The sequence below is a fragment of the Alexandromys fortis genome, unplaced genomic scaffold, assembly GCF_014885135.2.
Source record: "Alexandromys fortis isolate MF-2015 unplaced genomic scaffold, M_Fortis_MF-2015_v1.1 scaffold_76, whole genome shotgun sequence".
NCBI lineage: Eukaryota > Metazoa > Chordata > Mammalia > Rodentia > Cricetidae > Alexandromys > Alexandromys fortis.
Genome location: NW_026067997.1, coordinates 5284195 through 5305127, shown reverse-complemented (window position 1 = coordinate 5305127; position 20933 = coordinate 5284195). Strand labels below are relative to the sequence as shown.

Below are 20933 nucleotides of genomic sequence, written 5' to 3'. Positions count from 1 at the left end.
GAGAGAGAGAGAGAGAGAGAGAGAGAGAGAGAGAGAGAGAGAGAGAGAGAGAGAGAGAGAGAACCTCTTCAGGTTAAATTCACATGCCATAGATCTGTTCTTTGTCTTCTGTGTCTATATCTGTACTATTTCAGAATGGTAGTTGATAGCTTAGAAATATGAAACTGTCTTAAATTACTGTTCTTCTTAAGAATGTGCTCAGCTGGTTGATGGTGGCATACGCCTTTAATCCCAGCACTTGGGAAGCAGAGGCTGGTGGATCTCTGTGAGTTCAAGGTCAGCTTGGTTTACAGAGTGAATTCCAGGAGAACCAAGGTAGTTACACGGAAAAACTGTTTCAAAGCAAACAACAAACAGAAAACTAATAAGAATAAGAATATAATGATGCTCTATAAATTTTAAATAATTGAAAGTAGCAGGAAAGACACCTGGAAAGTGATAGATAAATTTTACTAACATATGGAACTGAACATTTACAATGTTAAAACTTAACGTTAGTTAAGAATTAAACAATGAAAATGGTCCCATTCCTCAAATACATTCATCAAAGCTTTGACGTGTTGCCAGGGGTGATTGTGTACAGTGCTATCTGTACACATAGTGGGGACACGTGGGATGGAGAAACAGTTTAATCAGTCGCACAGATACTTCCTATACCTGAGGTCACTTGACTGATAAGCCTTGCTGAGGGACATTTGCAACCGCCACATTTCTGAAGGCCTTTGTTGATATGGTGTTCCTAACTACAGGCTCACTTTTAAAATACACATGTGCTTTCTGTTGTATCTTATTTCATAGGGTATTTTAATCTTCTGTAAAGTGTACTGGATAAGGAGAACTGGTGTTGTCTAGCTATTTAATTAGCTATTTACTAATACAAAAGATACTCTGGGGACCAACTCTCTCAAGAGTTTTGGCCATAGGTCCCAGCCATGCCTGACACTACCGGCCCTGAAGGCCCTTTCAGTGCTTGTCTGATCAAAAAAAAATTTTTTTTTTTTTTAAAAAACATGAGTCATCATTTAGAAGGTCACTATATCTCAAAATAAGAACATTAAATGAAATAATTCATTTTCTTCTTCCTAAACTAAGTCAGTTTTACTTTGAGGAACAATTACTTCTTTTGTGTATCTATCTTTAAATTCCCTTCTATGGGTTACATAGTTCTTCTGATGTTTTAATTAATTAATTAAATTGATAGTTTGAGTTTCTGTATTTCTGAAAGTCACTGTGTGTAATATTTGTAATGGGTTCTGTACTGTTTCCAGTTAGGTAATTATGCCCTACACTTTTTTGATGTGCTACTAATAAATATTTATAACCTACAAAGTCTTGTATGTAAATTCTTCAGTATATAATTTTATTTTTCTTTTGATTTACATTATTATTTATTTTTATTATATACTCAATTCCTTCCATAAATATATGTATGGTTTATTTTAAATGAAGATGGAACTTATATTTGGAATGAAAATTTAGAAGTTAATTCTCTAATTGTCATCCATAAATATTCTACAATATCAAAATAGTCATTTTTCTATTGTACTATAAAATATTACCCCTTTGTCATCAATTTAATATATTTTTGAAATTACTATTAGGATCTTACTTGACTAAAGTTTACACATTATGATATAAAAAATGCTGTTTTTAAAATTTATCTAACAATAAATGTGCTTGCTGAGGTACATGACAGTACCTAACTTACAACAATAAGGAAGCAAGTGTTGGGTAGTGCAAGCCTTGAGCAGTGCTGATTGAAATGTCCAAACCCATCTATGTCGGTGCAGTATTATCGCTGCATCGTTGTTGTTAAAAATTAGCAAAGAGGAGCATAAGGCACAGAAGGAAGTCTTGTATCCTTTTGGTCTGGGCCACCTTAAGAATAGTACAGTTCAGTTTTAAAGATGCTAATTTTCTGCTGTGTAGATATACATTTTATGTAACAAGTTAACTTTTACATTTTAAGAAATAAAATACTTGCAGGTGAATTTAAAACTCATTGTTTTATATGATTCTTTCTTCCCTGTTTGTAAATGAAAATTTGTGCTGTCCTAAATAACAGTTGAGGAACTTCAACTTGTGAAGTTATTTTCCTTTGGCAAAGTGGATGGAAAAGATTTGGGGAAAAAAGCAAAAGTGCTGGCACAATGGATAGGAATGTTGGAAAAAATTTTTAAGTGTTGGCATAGGAATTCTTTAAAAATTCTAACTCACATGTGAAATGAAAGTAAAAAAGCATCTGTCCTATTTTATGCACACTGAATAAATAAAATGAACAATTATATTTAGCAGAGTCTAAAGCTCTTTAAGGTATGCTGTCTAGTGTTTGGCAACCTTTATGTTATTTGTTCCACTGAATTAAAATATTATGTTTTAGTGAAGGCATACTTTGTAAAGTAGAAATTTTGTAGAAAGGAGAACATTCCCTTTTCCTAGTTCTGATGACCTTAAATGAAATATGAAATCTTTGACAGACTAAACATTTCTAGTGTGTGTGAGCGAGACCTTTGGACCTTAGCCCCAGCTGCCGTTCAGCCCACTAACTGCTGCACCGTCTTACCAGAGCATCTTTTGTTCCATCTAAGGCTATAAATTAAGTCTTTAAGATTACAGCTAATTATTTTTATTTAATTTTCCACAATTTGTGTTTTTAATTCTACTACCAGATGTGGCTATATTTTCAATGAAAACAAACAAGATACTTAGCATAATAAGAAATTCTGTTTTGATTCCTTCAGAACTAGTTTAAAGCAGTATTTTAAAGGCCAACAGAACAGTTTCAGAATGTTGTTGGAGATGCTCCCATTGTGTTTTGGTGCTGGAGAAAAAGGATTTGGAGCTCTCATTCAGTAGGATCTTTAAAGCTACTCTATTTTGCTTATGATTATTATTACAATGTGTTGTTTTCATGCATCTAATTATTAAAACAAAGATCTCAACACATTTCATAATTGTGACTAAAAAAGTCTACAGAATACCTAATTTCCTTGATCCTTTATGTTGAACAGTTCAGGCCGTGGTACTTGCCTTGATAATGAGCCTCCCAAGCGTGACTTTCTTTATCCAGCTGTGGCCCCAGGTCAGGTGTACGATGCTGATGAGCAATGTCGTTTCCAGTATGGAGCAACATCCCGCCAATGCAAATACGGGGTAAGAGGTCTTTATTCTTATGTTCAGTCATTTATAAGTGTTCTCTTACGACACATGTTCAAGTGGAGTCATGATGAACTTAGTTTGCCTTTGGAGCATTATTAATTTACATAATGTCTTGATGCTGATTTTTCTGATATTGTTTATATAGTATTTATTTCAACATATTTCACACTTTTTTGTTAAGGAAGCAACAGAATTCTGGTAGCTTCTCACGTATTTATTTTTTAAATCTTCAGCTCATGATGCCAATTTTGCTTTGTCTTTTAAAATACTTTAGTTTTAAGAGACTTCTCCACTGCCCTTTCCTGGCACTCTTATAAGTGTGCTAAAGGGCATTTTTCACTGGCTCCTTGCCTTTACCTTAATTCATTCTAGCTAGGACTGAGTCATTTCATGTAGCTTTATCCACTGCCCACTTTCCAACACAACAACCCAGGAGGAACAAGGTGAATTAGCCCAAATAACGAGAAAAAAGGAAATAGCTGTGGAAAAAAATTGTAAGCATTGTGATTTTATCTTCATGTTTGCCTAAAAGAAGTCACAATGCTGCATTAGAAATAATTAAAAAGTTCTTTTTAAATTTCACAAATATTTAGGTCTCTAATATAGGAATATGTTGAATAAAATAACAAGATTCTAAACTGTCAATCTGTGTGCCAAAAATTATTTAGGTTTAAAACCCAAATCTAAAGGCTTGGTTCTTATTGTGGTTCAGATAGTCTAAATCCCCAGAAAATGATGACAATACAAGGAATTAAGTTTTATCATAGTATTATTAGACCACATACTCATTGTACTTTACCATTTACTCCTCTTGGGCATGAAGCCACGAGAGACAATTAGAACACATCTCTTGGGTGACAAATACACTGTTATTCTTGGTAGACCTTGGCAGTACTGTCAAGACTGTGTGTGATTATCTGGGTATGTAGAGCCACATGTAAAAGTTTAATTTTTCCTGTTTCTTTGAAAAGTCTTAGTTCTGAAAGGATCTAGTTTCTTTTCTTCAATTGCTTTTTTCTAAAGGAAAGGCACTGAAGCATTAATCACAGTCAGAACATGTGCTCAGTGATCAAATGAGAGCAGAGCTGCTTTACAGCATCCCTTTCAGGGAATCTCATTTTCCTCTTCGCAGGGAGCCAGTCTACATTTTAATTTTTATTTTGGTAATTGTGTTTGAACTCTATCCATAAGCTTCTATGGTAGAAATTTATATTATTACTATTTATTATTATTACATTCATGGGATTTATGACTGTAACTTTTTCTTTGATATACAAAACTTAAAGTTTTATTTGATGTTCTTCTCACTTAATCTAGAAATCTTATTCCTTCCAGGTTGATAGAAACAAGACAAGTAGTCATTATAAAACTGCATTTTCTGCTTTTCGAATCCTTTTGTATAATGCTTGCGCTGACTTTTGTAGCAGAAATAAAATAAAATCAGACATTTTGTGAGGCATTAGCATTTACAGCCATAATTTCTTATATTTTGTCAGGAGCCCTTTTTGTTCTTTTTTTTTTTCAGTGAAATACTGGTTTCAATAGATACATATACTATATGGAATTCTTATGTTCTTCTTATGTCCTACTATATATTTCTAATTAGGATTCTTTTTGGTTTTTCGAGACAGGGTTTCTCTGTGTAACATTGGAGCCTGTCCTGAAATTCGCCCTGTAGAACAGGCCAGCCTCAAACTACAGAGCCGCCTCTGCCTCCCGAGTGCTGAGATTAAAGGCGTGTGCCACCACTGGCCAGCTAATTAGAATTTTTGATCTCTAATAGATTTTTTAAAATCTCTCCCACCTCTTGCACTTGTATCTAAAAAATTGTGTTCACACAATTATCATACTCAATTTACACTGGTTTTTATCTTGTTTCCCTAACATCTGTAGCTTTTCTAAATACTACTTTGGAAGTCAATTGAGCCATTGAAGCTTGAGTCCAGTCAGGTTAGCACATTGTGTTCCAGGAGGCAGATGAAGGGAAAGATGACCTGAGTGTAACATGCTAAGGTGAGCACAAAGCACACTCATGTGAGACTAGGGAACAGTAGTCTTGAAATGATTCTTATTTTGGAAGGTAGTTTCTAATGATTTCTGGGAAGATTTTGAACAATTATAGAATGAACCATAACTCCTACAGTGATGACGTTTTCCATCCCTTTAACTTTATGGTGATTGTGAGCTTATCAATGCCCAGATCCATATTTTTCTAGTGAATTTTTAGTGTATGCCTTCAGTTATATGCATGTTAACCACAGCTGGGTATTTTATTTGGAGCACAGTTTTCCACAGTTGTCATTGCATATTATCTATTTCTGTTTTCAAATTATCCATAAATTCTAGCAGAATAGGAAAGACAATATAATGGCTATAAATACAGAGAATACAGAATAGCACAGTATAATATATAAATATATTTGCCTAATCTAGTAACCTATAAGCGATATGCAGTTATATAACTGATATATAGTACTTTTTCTGAGATATTTCACACTGCATTGGTAAAATTTATTATGACTTTGTAATAGTTTATAGATGGGGAAACTATGTTTACTGTGTGTGATTTATACACTCCTATATTAAAAATGAGTAAAGATTTGAGTCTGCACATCAGTTGCTTCTAGGTATAGTAATTGAGTTAATGAGATAAAGATTGTAAGATGTGTTTGTTTTAGAGAACACATGTTTACTTTTCACCAGGTAATATCTCATTTCTGATTAGTAAACTTCTCAAAACTCTCCATCTTAGCCCTGTTTTGGGGAGAGAAGTAATTTCTAAAATTACCGTTTGGGGACATACATTCTCAGATGTCTGAAATCCTAAATTGTGGCATCTTGAAATGATGGAATTTTTGCCACCACCATCACTACCACCACCATCACCACCATCACCATCAACACCAGCATTTCATGTAGCTCAGACTGACCTTAAACTTGCTATGTAGTTGGGGATGATCTTGAACTCCTCCTGAGTCGCCTACCTGCTCATCTCCATTGCTGGGATTCTAGTCATGTAATGTCATACTCAGTGTATGTGGTGCTAGGATCAAATTCAGGCCCTTGTGTAGGTCAAACATGTTCTCTCTCAACTAAGCTACATCCTCAGTCTTATTTTCTGTTATTAAAAAAAAGTTAGGGGCCAGAGAAATGAATGATTCAGTGAGTAAATGCCTTTTACCACCAAACCAGAAGACCTGGGTTTAATCTCGGAACCTGCATGGTGGAAGGAGAGAGCTAACTCCTGTGTGTGAGGTTTGAATGTATACTTCTTTAAGATAAGCTGCAGCATGTAAAGCTAAATCTTTACTATATTGTCTTCAAATATCTCCCAGTTCTGGTTCTAGAGATGATTTTTAGGTATGTCTTAGGAAGGGCACATTCCAACAAAACAACAGAACCATTGTCTCCAGACATTTTTGGGCTTATTCAGAGCAACAAACTCCTATAAAGCTCTGAAGAACCTATTATGCTTTTTTTCTTCTACTTCTCCCTTTTCTTTAATTTTTAATATTTTTAATTAGAAAATAATCATAAAAACTAAACTGGCAGAAAACATTACAGTAATATTAAGTTTAAACGTAGAAGGGAAATCATTTACAGGCTTATATGTTATATGGGTGGGATCTTTTTGGCTGTATTCCAGAAAGCATAGATTAGCACTCTTTCAGATTTTGCTCCTCATTTCTTCATTCTGTCACATTAGATAATATTCAAACCATGGATTTCAGATAACTCTTAAGAATTAAATATAGGTTAATTATGCCTAGTATGTAATTAGCTATTAACTGTGAAGGGAAGAGTATTCATCTGTTGGTAGATTTAAGACACATAAATTTTGTAAATTTGTGTAATTTTTGCATACTCTTATTATATGTGAATATTGTTATTATTCATTTAAAATGGAGCTATTGCATAAATCCTTAGTAGTTTGTTATAAATTCTATTTATTTTAATGTAGAACTGAATGATGGTCTACCAGTAGACATGGTATTCTCAACCATAAATTAGAACACATTATCTAGCACATGGTTTCATAATAGAACCTAATATTTTTGGAATATAATATCTTAACAAAATATTTTAATTTGCCAAGTCTGTTCACCATTCACTATTACCTATAATGTCAAGTTAACCATCAGAAAATTTTATTCATTCATGGAAAACTTTTCGGCAAACAACAGCTTAATTCAGGTAGCCAGAGCATATACAAGGTTACATAATGTTTCCTGTGCTGGGCACATGGTAGACATTCAATAAGTGTATCTCCATTTCCTTTGGGAATATCTGTCATTTGTGATTCTCTTCCTGAACAGCAGCTACCCAAATAGGAAAAGATGAGTCTTCTGTCCTTCGAACATGGGAAGTTACGAGCCACATATTGACTCAACTTCACCTTTTACTCTACCTCAAGTGGAGTACAGGTCTTCTGTCTATTTATTCTCTATACAAAAACTTCTCCCAGTAATTCTCAGTCACATCAGGTTATTAAATTCCGTTATTATTTTGCTTAGTTGATTGCTTGTTAGTTAAATGATGCCTTCTTTGATAACCTTACCTAAACTTATGTAACAACTTTCCTGCCAGCTATGCATTTCTCCCATATAGCAGGACTTAGGTTTAATAAGGACACTATATCACACTTGGGAGCTCCTCTCTCTCTCTCTCTCTCTCTCTCTCTCTCTCTCTCTCTCTCTCTCTCTGGAGCCTGTTCTAGAAGTAGTCTTGTAGATCAGGCTGGCCTCAAAGTCACAGTCATCGACCTGCCTCTGCCTCCCGAGTGCTAGGATTAAAGGCACGTACCACCACCACCCATCTTTGTATTACTTCTTGAAGATAAGTTTATTGAGTTCATTGCAAGATGGCTATGGGATTGGGCAGTAAGCAGATTAGTACCTGCCTTATGTTAATTTTTAGAAAACAAGTTGATAAATGGGTTCAAGTCTTAGTTTTTATTAAAGTGATCTCCAGTGCATGCAAATGCCTTACATACTTATATCTCTAAGAAGGAAGAAAGATGAGTTGTATGATTTAGGCTGCAAAGGACTAGCTGATTGGGATGCTGGGAAATGCCAACAGGGATTTAATTGAGCAAATGTTTTTTGCGGGTAAAAAATAACTTTCTTAAGAAATTGGAGCTCTAGCTTGTACCTCACAGGAGAATTAAACAACTACTTCAACTACTTGATACCGAGCAAATAAATCAACTCAATAACTTGATTCATCTTAGAATGTGTGACAGAAACAATTGCATTTGACTGTACTTCTGTAACTCAGAAGCTATGGCATGGTGAAACATAAAAAAAAATAAACTCACTGGAGACAGACTGAATATGAGTAATAAACAACATAAGAAAATAATCCAACATCAAGCCAATCATCATTGTTTCAAGAGGGAAAAGATATGAAAATGTTGACAGAGAGGTGAGAGAGATGGCATTACAAAGAGAAGATCCGAATTTATGCTGGGTAGGCATAGGAGGGGTAAGATGGAGGTATGCCGGAGGAACCAGAGTCAAAGAAAAGTACAGATTCGCAGAGCATGAATCTGAGAACAAACAACAGATACAGCAGAGAAACAGCACTAAAATAAATCTTCACATTCTTGGAGGTAATTAAAATGACTTTCAAAACATAGCATTGGCCTAAAAAGTGATCATAATATCTTCAAATGCTCAGGTAAGATTAATGTCAGCTTAGAACTGTATATTCAATTAAAATATTTAAAATGAGGGTAAATTATATATATACATATATATAATTTATATATATATTAGGAAGAAATAAATATATGTTCAGGAAAAGAATTCTTTGCTAAACTGATTACTAAAGGATCTATGTAAAAAAGAAATTGGATTCTACGCACTGGCAAGCACACAGATATATGTAGGAAAGAGTATAATGAAAAAATACTATATTGGTGTTGTTCTAGTTTTTTGTTTTGTTTTGTTTTGTTTTTCGAGACAGGGTTTCTCTGTGGCTTTGGAGCCTGTCCTGGACTAGCTCTGTAGACCAGGCTGGTCTCGAACTCACAGAGATCCGCCTGCCTCTGCCTCCTGAGTGCTGTGATTAAAGGCGTGCGCCACCATCGCCTGGCCTGTTGTTCTAGTTTTATCAGAGAAATTAGCAATATCAGTTTCCCTGATCCCTGTGATTCTATGTGATGATATTTCTTCATTATGCTTTATTATGCTGACATGTCTGGTGTGTGGTAGAGTCTCAGTAAATATTTGCAAATGGAAACGGAATATTGCTTTCATTTTTTTCAATCTTCCTTCCTGATTGTAGTTGACCCCATAAAATTAAAGATTCCATCTCAAATTTTCACTCTCATGCACTGTCATTTAATAGAGATGTCTTTTAGAGGAGCTGTTGATAATTTCTTTCTCCTTCCTTAAACCTCAGGACCAGTAGAGCAACAGGTTTCCCTGAGTCTTCCCAAAGTGAAATTTAAGACACTAGAAAAAACTCTAGCACAGAAGCAATGATTTATTTGCTTAGAGAAGTCATGAAACTGATCGTAATAAACTTGAACTTCTGTCAGGAGTGATGAACACATGCAAGAAAATTGTTGCTCCTGAGCTAAGCTGGGAGAAACTCATTCCCTTCCACTAACTGTACCTATCGCTATATATATTTCATTTAGGAAAGGAACTTGACAACTATAATCTTTTATATAAAAATTTCTCAAGAGATAAAAAAACTTTAAGCCTGTTATTAACTTCATTACATCTTGAAGCCTTCATGGGAGTGTTCATTCAGCACTTAATGTTCATGTGCAGAGGAAATAGGCTGTCTGTATTCTAAAACTTGCTTGGTGAGAAATGAGCTTTTCTTGTGTTTTGTCTTTACCTTCCGAAATTCAGTATCAAAATTCCTTTTTACTCAAAATGAAATACCAGTCACAAATTCTGCTAGAATAGCTTTCTATGATCTCTGGGACTACTTTTACAGTACAAGTGTAAAGTACCTTAATCTCTTGACACTTTGGGTAGAGGTTTTCAAAGTTGCTTTTAGAAAACCATGTTATATGACACCACTAAACTGCGTGTTTTGTGATGGATGCTCTGAATGTTGTCTTCCCTAGTAGAGTCCTCAGTTTCTAGTTATGTAGAAGGTACATTTTAGGTTCTTTTGCCTTTGTCTAAGGTAAGACTTAGACCCCCCCCCAAAAAAAAGAGAAAACATTAAAATCTTGTCCAGAGATAATCAATGATTATTTTTATTGTTTTTATACTTTAAATATATTGTTCTATTAAATGTTCTATTAAATTGTTCTATTAAAACACAGAGGTGACCTCATTGTTATATGAATTTGAACAGGCTTTTTACACTAGGTCAGTATTTTAACCTTTAAATAGTGGCAGTCCTGCTGTTTCTAAAATAGTAAACTAAAAGAATGCACTGAAAATACATTGTAAGAAGAATAAGGAAGTATTTTTTATTGAGTTCAATTTTAAAAGGAGCATTTTTGGTTGATACTATAATTCCCAAAAGGCTCTTCTAATTTTTTTGTTTTTTTTTTCATTCACTAGTCTCTAAATAGAGTAAAAAATAGAGTATACTTAATATTTAACTTAGTTTTATTTTGTATGTATAAGTGTTTCACCTGTATGTATGTCCATACATCATGTGCATATGGGCTACCTATGAAGGTCAGTGAGCATTGGATTCCCCAGAACTGGAGTTACAGATGGTTCTGAGCTGCCATGTGTGTGTTGGGAACTGACGACAAGTCTTCTACAAGAGCAGCTTATACTGTTAAACACCCGAGCCATTTCTCCAGCCCCTGATTTCAAGTATTTTAAAACCTAATACACAATGTACATCACCTCCTGACTGATAAAGGACACGCCTAATAGGAATCCAAAGAGAGCCCCAGCAATGTGCTATAGGACCATGTGGGCATTTCTCTTTGTAGAACAATAGTTTCCCTATTTTACTGCTTTCCTTCTTAATTGTGTCTATGTCACATGAGTTCTTGGGTCTAGAGAGTTAAAACTTCACCTCAGATGTAAAAGTGAAAGGTTTAAGTGTTATATAGTGTCTCGGTATTTTTATTAAATATTGTTACAAATATATTTAGATTCATAATTCTAGTTTAAATTAGTGGTGGTGATGATAATTGATGATCATATGTAAAAAACTAGAAAATTTTGAGTGTTTTTTCTAAAGTTAATTTTTATATAATTATAACACAGACATAATATTTAGATATAACCAGATAATAATCTGATAACTTAACCTATTATTTTTTTATTTTTGGTATTGGAAAAGTCTTATAATTATGTTCCAAGTCAGAAAATAATAAGGAAGGAGGTAAAAAATCATAAATAGGCCTCTTATGAAAGTTTACTGTTATTGTGCTAAACTATTTGATAACTGAAAATTACTTTTCCAGATAATTCTTGGACATACAAAATTTAGAAATTACTCCAAAATGTACCCCATATTTCTTTAAATCTATGTTAAATTTCTATCTACTTAACAGTGTTTGTTTCTGTATTTCCCCTCCCCAGTATATTTCCAATTTTTAAAAAATTATTTTTATTTGAATGCTGCCTAAGAAATCATTAACCTGATGCTGCCTTGTTAGCAATTGTTAAGTTTGTGCTATTATATATTCTCAAGCATTAAAAAAACAAATTTCTTCTCTATGTATTTTTCACTATTCTTCCATGTTAATGAAATATCTGTACACTGTTATGAAAAGATCCCCATCAGTATTAAATAATAAGACATACTTTATCTGCTCAAACCGAAAACAAACTCAGACCAAAGTTTAAATGATCCTACTAAATGAATAACCTGCCCTGTGAAAGACCTTCGCCCTAAATCGTCTTCAGTAGTGGCTTCAACAGCAGCAAGTGGTGCTGAATGACTGTGGGCGTGCTCTATGCAAGAGATGCACGTGCTTTCACCTCTATTCCTGATCAACTTGCTTTTGCCTTCTTTCCTAGGAAGTGTGTAGAGAGCTCTGGTGCCTCAGCAAAAGCAACCGCTGTGTCACCAACAGTATTCCAGCTGCCGAGGGGACACTATGTCAGACTGGGAATATTGAAAAGGGGGTAAGCACAAGTGATTTGTTAGCCATTTGACACATAAACTGATCAGGTTTTGGTGCTGATGTTCATACACTGGAAATCTGTATTAATTTAAGATGTACTTTGAAATAATAGGTTTTTAACCAAGTGGTATTTGTCCTATCTACAAATGTACCTTTCTTATGAAATTAAAAGGACCTAACTTCTTCATGTCAGTTTCACATAAAAGAAGAAGAAGAATAAAATCAAATGAAGCAATTTATTGAACATGAAAATAATAATCTTAGTTTTCATTAGTCTAATTTAAAAAAATCTTCTCTAGGGATTGTTCATGCACGGTTGGGACATGGCTGAGATGTTAGAGCATTTCCCAATATGTACGAAGGTCTGGGCTCAATCTTCAGCACCACAGGAAAAAAGAATTGTTCAAACAGATATTTAAAAAGTTAGTTATATTCTGCTACTAAATTTCTCTGGAATTGTTATATACGTAAATTCTAGAATTCTATGGACTGAATTTATAACTAATACTTGTCATCTCCTCTCTGTTTTGCCTCCTTCCATGTGAGCTGGGCTACTCTCAACAGAGATCACACTGAATTTCAGCTTGCAGTGGGATATTTAAATAAAAAGAATGAAAGTTTTTGGGCAGCTGTCACAGGTTATTAATTCTTGCTGATGGCTTCATTCAGGACCCATGACCTAGTGCCATGTTGATGGCTTTTCCATGCTGGCTTTGGAAATGTTGGTAAATTATGCTAAATATAAGAATTGGTAAGGCCATTTTAAAAGGATTAGAATTTTTTTTCAAAATTTATAGGTAGCCAATAAAAATACAGAGCCTTCATACACTACAAAAATTCTTTCTTTCTCTCTTTTTTTTTTTCACTGAAGTAATAGAAAATATTAGGAACCACATTCTTGAAACAACAGTCTAGGTTTATTTTGGACCTGCCAGTCCTTGTCAAGGACAAGTAGCAATTTACATCCATCTGCAAAGAAACGTACAAATGAAGGAAGGAAGCCACAAAGGGAATCTGTTACTTTATTACTGTTCACTGGTGGACTGTTCTTTTCCCGGTCTGGCCTGAGTCACAGTTTCTCTTCTCCTAGAGCAGCGCTGTCAATAGACCTGATAGGTTTTTATTTTACTTTATTTTTATAAGCAGAGATATATTTTCTATAAATATTCAAGAGCTAGAAATGTAACTCAGTGATAGATAGTAACTTGTCAGGCATTCACAAGACTTTGGGTGTGACCCCCAATACTACAAAAATGGATAGGGAATAAACATCTACAAACATTGTAGAAGTTATATAATCACTCCAAATATTAAAAATTGTACTACAAGTAGTAGCTACTTGAAAACACATGACTGAACATTAAACACTTATGTGACAAAAACGTTTGCGGTGGTTTGAATAGGTATAACCCCCATAGACTCATTTGTTTGAATGCTTGGCCCATAGAGAGTGCCACTATTACGAGGTGTGGCCTTGTTGGAGGAAGTGTGACACTGTAGAGGCAGGCTTTGAGGTCTTACATACTCAAGTTATGCCTAGTGTGGTACACAGTCTTTTTCTGCCACCTGTGATCAAGATGTAAAACTATCACCTCCTTCTTCAGTACCACATCTTCCTTGCATGGCACCATATCCTGCCATGATGATATTGGACTAAATCTCTGAACTGTAAGAGTTGCTGTGGTTATTGTATCTCTTCACAGCAATATAAACCCAAACTAAGACAGAAACTGGTACCAGGGACTGGGGTTTCTGTGGTAGGCCTGACCAAGCTTTTTTTGGAGAACTGTGAACTTTGGAATTTTGGATCAGAAAAACAGCTGAGCACTTTAAATAGGGAGTAATGGATCAACCTAGTAGAATCATAGAAGACAGTGGTACTGAGGGTGATTTGAACTCTGTGGATCTGGCTCAAGAGGTTTCAGAGAAGAATTTTAGTATGTAGCCTAGAGACTGTTCTTGTGATATTTTGGCAAAGAATGTGGCTACTTGTTGCCTTTGTTTGAAAAGTTTGCCTGAGGCTAAGGTGAAGAGTTTTGGATTAATTCCATTGGCAGAGAAAGTCTCAAAACAGCCTAGTATTGACTCTGTTGTGTGGTGATTAGCATTCTGTCTTTTGAAGATCTATAATGAAAAGAAGCATGCTGAACAAGAAAAATACAAAATGTACAATTTGAGGAGAAATGGGGCACCAGGAAGTGGAATGGTTTTAAGTCCTCTATTTAAGGAGATAACCAGATTATGAAATGGATAAAGGAATAAAGTGATAACCTCAGGGAAAGATGCTATGCAGCTAACTTTTTAACTTGTGAAAAGGAATTAAAGGAAAGTTTAGAGCCCTGTGTGGTGGCACACGCCTTTAATCCCAGCACTCAGAAGGCAGAGGCAGGCGGATCTCTGAGAATGAGGCCAGGCTGGTCTACAGAGCAAGTTCCAGGGCAGCCAAACTTAGGCAGTGAAAGACAGAAAACGGGTGAAAATGTAATTGAATAAGGGAGACCATGTTTCAGTCCCACCAAGCACCAGATCTTCAGAGCCTCAGCCACATGGTTCTGGCCTTAGAGTCAAGGATACATGACTTTAGAATCAAGGGGACATGGAATCTCCCTCCGTGACTAAGGAGATCCACTGAGACCAAACGTATGGCAGGGGTGTCCCTGCATGGAGGCCTAGAGAGGCCATTGTGTGAAGCTGTGAAGGTGAAGCCTGGATTGCCTTGGTCACCCCAAAATTTTGGAGATGCCAAAATCATGGGTTATCTGCTGAGGAAAGTAGCTAACAGGGAGTGGAAACAGCCCAAGAGAAGTGTGTTACAGTCAACAAAGCTGAAAGGAGTTGGAGATTTGAAATGTGATTTGACATTAAATATGGAGATGCAGAGTTTGGAGTTTGCCCAACTGGTTTTAGTCTTGCTTTGGTTCAGTAATACTTTACTATGCTTCCTGTCCTCCATTTTGGAACAGAATGTACATACTTTGCCATTATATGTTGGAAACATGTGATATGTTTTTTTATTTTGATTTTATAGGGGATTAAGTTAAGAGACTGTGAATCTTAGAAGAGTCTTTGAAATTTGAACTTCTAAGCTTTATTGAGACTACAATAGATTATGGAGACCTTAAAGTTGGACTAAATGCATTTTGCATTATGTTACGGTAACAAGCCTATATGGGCCAGGGAGTGAACTCTGGTGGTTTGAATAAGTATGGCTTCATAGATTCATGTGTTTTAAGCTTGTTCCATGGGGAATGGCACTATTAGGAAGCACAACCTTGGTGGAATATGTATGGCCTTAGAGGAAATGTAACACTGTAGAGGAGGTTTGAAGTCTTTTATGCTCAAGCTATGCCCAGTGTGGTACATAGTCTCCCCGCTGCCTGCAGCTGAAGATATAGAACTCTCAGCTTCTTCTTCAGCACATTGTTTGCTCTCATGCTGACATGATGGCACATGGCAGTAATTCTCATTATTTGTGAGACATGGGAACTATGGGCTCCAAGCTAGATTGGACAATATAGTGAGGCTCTATTCAGTATAAAATTTAAAATTGAGGATATGCTGAAGATATCACAGTGAGATAACACTTTACTGTTGGAATGTATGTAGTCCTAGTTCAATAGGCCATCATGTACACATGTGTGTGTGCACACACACTTTGAATTTTTAAACAATCTTTTAGACCTGCATTTTAAAGCAAAACACAAAGCAAAGATGGTGGAGCTCAATACTTTTTTCTCATTGACTAGATTTACTACTATTCTCTAAGAATTTTTGTTTTTAGGGGTGATATGTATTTATTGTTGCTAAGTACAGACTTTACACTTAGAGCTTTGTCTACGTGGAAATTAAACAAGAACCCAGAACTCAGAAGTTTGACTGGAAAAAAAAGAGCAATTGTGCAGAGTCCTAGTGGCAAAATTAAAGTGAAAACTTCAATTAACCTGATCATTCCCAATAATACTGATAGCAAATGATAATATTTTTAAAAGTACTTATATCATACCAGGAATGTGTTGCCATTTTCCTCTTGACAAAACTTCAATAAAGCAGGTAACGTTTTAACTTCATTTTACAGATGAAAAAAGAATGAATAACACAGTACTACACAGTAATTTTATACCATAGCTGAGGATTCAACACTGGCCTTTCTGGTTCATAGTTGAAATCCTCCTGTTTAATTTATCTTCTGATAAGGGATTGTGTATTGAAAAAAGCAGTATTGTATTGTGGTAGATATGAAACAGACAAATAAACATGAAGCAGGCATCATATTTTACTCTAGTAAGTGGAATTATCATTTGTTAACATGTAACAGTCATTTGTTTGATAAGAAATTATAGTAAGAAGTCAATGTGGGCTATTAATATATACTTTTATGAAAATTAAAATAATCCTTAATAGAAGAGCAAACAAATTTCTGCAAACTTGACAGTGATAGTGGAATGAGATAGGAGTGAACTTTTTCACAGGCTTTCTCAGTATCATTGCTTAGTATTGTTATGTGCCAGCCTTAAACATCATAACCAGCAGAAGTGTGCACCACACAGCATACAAATGAAACCCAGACACTCAAATGGAATATCCACAAAATATAATCTTAATGTTGAATTTCAAAACTACTCTCATCAAAAAGAATAAGAAGTAACCTACACCCCACCTAGCTAGCCACGCCAGTGGATAAAAACAAAGCTGCTCACAGTTGTTTAAATAAATTTTTTTAGAGGGAGGAGTTAGAAATATCACTTGAGTGATAGCATAGACATAGCCAGAGGATTGGATCCATGATGATCTTGTCAAACTCTGGCTGCAAATGTTGTGGGATCCTTGCCCAGAGGCACGGTTCCACAAATGTTCCACAACTGTTCCATGCACATTTAGCAGATGGAGTAAGAAATATGGCCAAAAAATTAAAAACTGATCTTTGCGTGATTCCTGGGGGGTCTGACATTGCTATTACAGCCATTGGATGTTTGCCTGAATAAGCCATTCACGGACTGAATAAGAACCATATGTCCTGAATGGATGTGCTCAGGGACAGTAGCATTAACTAAAGGAGGAAATTTGATGAGCCCAGACGGTGTGCTGGTGCTGTGTGTCCATGGGTCAATCTCGTGCAAATCAATCAATATAAATTTCAGCCAAAGTACTTCACTTGGGTGTAGCATCAGCAAAAGTCCTTGGGTAGGAATCAGAAATGCTGTATTTGATGAAATAGTAAATAAGGATTTAGATTGTAGGAACTTCAGTAGTAGTGTTGGCATTGTTACTGGACAGGATATTGAGGGTAATCAAAACCCAATCCTTATAATCCCTGTTCGTAACCACAAAGAAAGTTTCAAATAGTTGGTTTATTGCCAGAAGATTCATTTAATGATTCTATAAGATTCAATTAGAGATATAGGCCAGCGTTTGGGTTTACATATAAGTGACATTGATCCCTAATATCTTTGCATGGGAAAATAGAGTTGGATTAGGAAAGGATTATTATATGCCTTTTAAATCACTAGATATATTGCAGGGTATTTGCAACCTTATTCTTAATTCACCTAGGGTAGAAAGTAATATATTTTGACTGGACACCAAATAAACAGAGTGAGGAAAGAATAGTTCTTCCAAATGCTCTAGAAATGTAAATAGTATGGTTGACAAGCTCTGATTGGGAATTTGGGCTGAAATGCAGCCTGATGAGTCACATACCTACTCAGTAGGAAGACTGGACTTTTAATAGTGTGGTACTCCAGCCCTATGCTCTTCTGACTTGAAACTGCTCTTTCCTAAATCATCAGTATCACTCCCTTTAAATTTTTAGGGCTTCTTTAGAGTTCTCTCATTCCATATGCTAATTTGAGCCAGTTCTGTTTATAACAAGATATTCAATACCCTAAAATGGTTATAGGTAAAAAGAAAAAAAATGCCAAGTATTGTGGCTCACACTTATAATTCCAGCACTTAGAAGGCTGTGGCAGGAATATTGCCATGAATTATGGACCAGGCTGAGCTACAAAGTTAATTCTACTCTTTCCTGGCTATAGAGTAAGACTGTCTCAAAAACTCTCCCAAAGACAAAAACTCATTTACAAACACTATATAACTACACAATGTAGTAATTCAGTAGCAAGTGATTTAGTTTACTAAGACTGTTTCTAAAGAAAATGTTTAAAAGAATCACTGCTTTCTACATGATGTTTTCAGCATATTTATTTTATATTATAAAGAAATGTGAAAAATAAGAAACAATATGAAATTTATTTTGGAAGTATGAAGTTTCATTTATCTCGCCTTTATGATTTTTGTTAACTACACTTAAATTAACAGAAAAAAGACCAAATATCCAACTTACTTAGATAATTGAGTCTATAGTAACAAGAATATTAACTAGAACCATCCAAGATTACTAGTTTGGTTATAACCTTTGAGAGTAAAGGTTAGGAGCTGGGTTATATCTATATATCTAGCTTTCATACTCTAAAGTAACAGTCCATCCTTCTGAAAATATAGCATTTGCTTGACAACTCCATGGTAGGAAAGAATAGAAACACACATTACAGCACTCAAAATTTTCACCTGTATATGATTATTGACTCTATAGACTTCAAGTTGCTTTGTTTGGTGTAGTCCAATTATTCTATGCATGATTTACATACATTGAAATATTTAAGCATATTGATTAATTCAAATATCACTTGATCCATGTTAACTCTCAAATGAGTGTCTTAAAGCTTCATTAGTCAGTTAAATAACTTTTTAAAAATTATATACTACATCAAGATATTTACTAACAATAGAGAGAAGTAACAAGAACTACAAAATCTTAAGTACAAAGGAGGGAGTAATAAAACAGGATGCAAAAGAATACACCTGCTGAAATTAAAATCAAACCAGTTGCTTAGTAGATTTTAATTTCTTTTAACGTTTGTCTACATTGAACTAATTCATAAGGTTTTCTTATTTTAATCTATATTGGAGTCAAGAAGTAAAATTGGTTCCCATTGTTAAAGAAACAAAAAAAATCAAGTGACTTGCTTTGGAGCCTAAAATATTTCTAGAATGAAAACTGATAATAGTAATATAAAGCTTCTTCCACATGCTGAAACCAGTAACTTTTAAGCCAGTTAGCTGAGTTAACTAGTTATCAAATTGGAGACTAGTCTTATTAAAAATGAGGTACCTGGTATTTATACTATTACTATGATTATTTTACCCAATAATTCTTGTTATTTAACTTTTTGTAATCATCGTTTTTATTACTTCCATTGAATAATTATAGAAATATAATTTATACAGTAAATGTTTTCTTGAAACTGTTTATGGAATACTATTTTTGAATAGGTGTTAATGATGAGAAAGCCAGGTGTGAAGACTCAGACGGTCAAAGTATGCCTTGGCGACACAGCATGTCAAGGCTGCTCAGTTCTCCATGAAAGCCTGTTTCTAAAACACCCAAACCTCCCAAGTCTCCCAAAACTTATGAAAACTGAACAGCATTTTATAAAATATATAATACATTAATCTTTTACTTTAAGAGATTTATTTATGTAAAATTTGGGGGTGGGAGCCAACAGAGGATAATGAAATATATGTACTGAAAGAAGAAAGATAAACTATTGGTGTTGAGGAAGAGGACTTGAGAGATCTGAGGGTAGATAAGAACAGAGTATAAATATATATGTGTGTGCACATATAGAATATACCTGCATTTACATATATATATATATGAAAATATTGCAATGAAAACTCAACTTTTGTGTGCTAATCAAATAATTATTTTAAAGTTTGTGTATGTATATGCTGGGTTCTGAACCCAAATCTTCAAGTGCTAACTATCTTTTTACCACTCTGGTATCCATCTAAGTAGGCCAAAAATAAGGTTCAAAGGAAAACAAGGGTATTTATTGACTCTTTCATTGCCCTTTGTAAACATATATAGCAATACTGTTATATACTTTGGAATTTATATCTTTTAGTATTTTTATGGCTCTCACTATTTTTAAATCCTAAGAAAAAAGTTAAAAAGTAAAACATTTCCCTTCAAATCATATGTATTCTCACGGAAGTCTGAAATGACAAGAAAACAAATGTGAGTTTGTTTATCTTAATCTTTTCTAGCTCCTTTCTGACATGTAGTGACTAAAATAGGATTCAAAATTTTGCTACTGGCCGGGCGGTGGTGGCGCACGCCCTTAATCCCAGCACTCGGGAGGCAGAGGCAGGCGGATCTCTGTGAGTTCGAGACCAGCCTGGTCTACAAGAGCTAGTTCCAGGACAGGCTCCAAAACCACAGAGAAACCCTGTCTCGAAAAACCAAAAAAAAAAAAAATTTTTGCTACTTAACTATAATAATTCATCTAATAGTTTTTTACGTGTATACTAGATACCAAATAGTGATGGAGGCAGTCCTCATTTCAACAGGGTCCCTGTGACCATGGGGATGCATTTTACCTCTTCTGTCTAATATGCTGCTAATTTTGCTATGCTCGCCTTAAAATGGGGCTAGTCTGAGGAACAGAAATTAACAGTAGCCATGTGATGTTCTCAAGGCTTGCATTCTAAGCAGAGAGGGGTGAGCTAAGAGGAAATTGATAAGATAACTAAAGTAGTTCTAACTGGTAAGGTTGTTGAAATGGAAGGCATAAGTAAGTACTGTTCCATAATAAAAGGATAGCTCTAGGACAAGAATGGATGGTGAGGTGCCTCTTCAGAATAAGAG

The 20933-nt window shown here is 34.9% G+C and overlaps 1 protein-coding gene across 16 annotated transcripts in view; it reads left to right on the top strand.

Moving 5' to 3' along the window:
- Adamts6 (ADAM metallopeptidase with thrombospondin type 1 motif 6) overlaps nt 1-20933 on the top strand; it is a 216220-nt gene that overhangs the window by 94716 nt on the left and 100571 nt on the right. For 5 of the 16 annotated variants that reach the window (XR_007595091.1, XM_050160418.1, XM_050160421.1 and 2 more), the window contains 2 exons: nt 3012-3153; nt 12120-12227. The exons of 1 other annotated variant lie outside the window; for it this stretch is intronic. Coding sequence is in view for 14 of the 15 variants with exons in the window: in XM_050160418.1 (XP_050016375.1) it covers nt 3012-3153; nt 12120-12227 (250 nt within the window). In the remaining variant the exon portion in view is untranslated. Of the gene's footprint in view, nt 1-1740; nt 1857-3011; nt 3154-12119; nt 12228-20933 lie in introns of those variants that run through there. 10 more of the 16 variants (XM_050160427.1, XM_050160429.1, XM_050160431.1 and 7 more) reach the window with 5 other exon arrangements.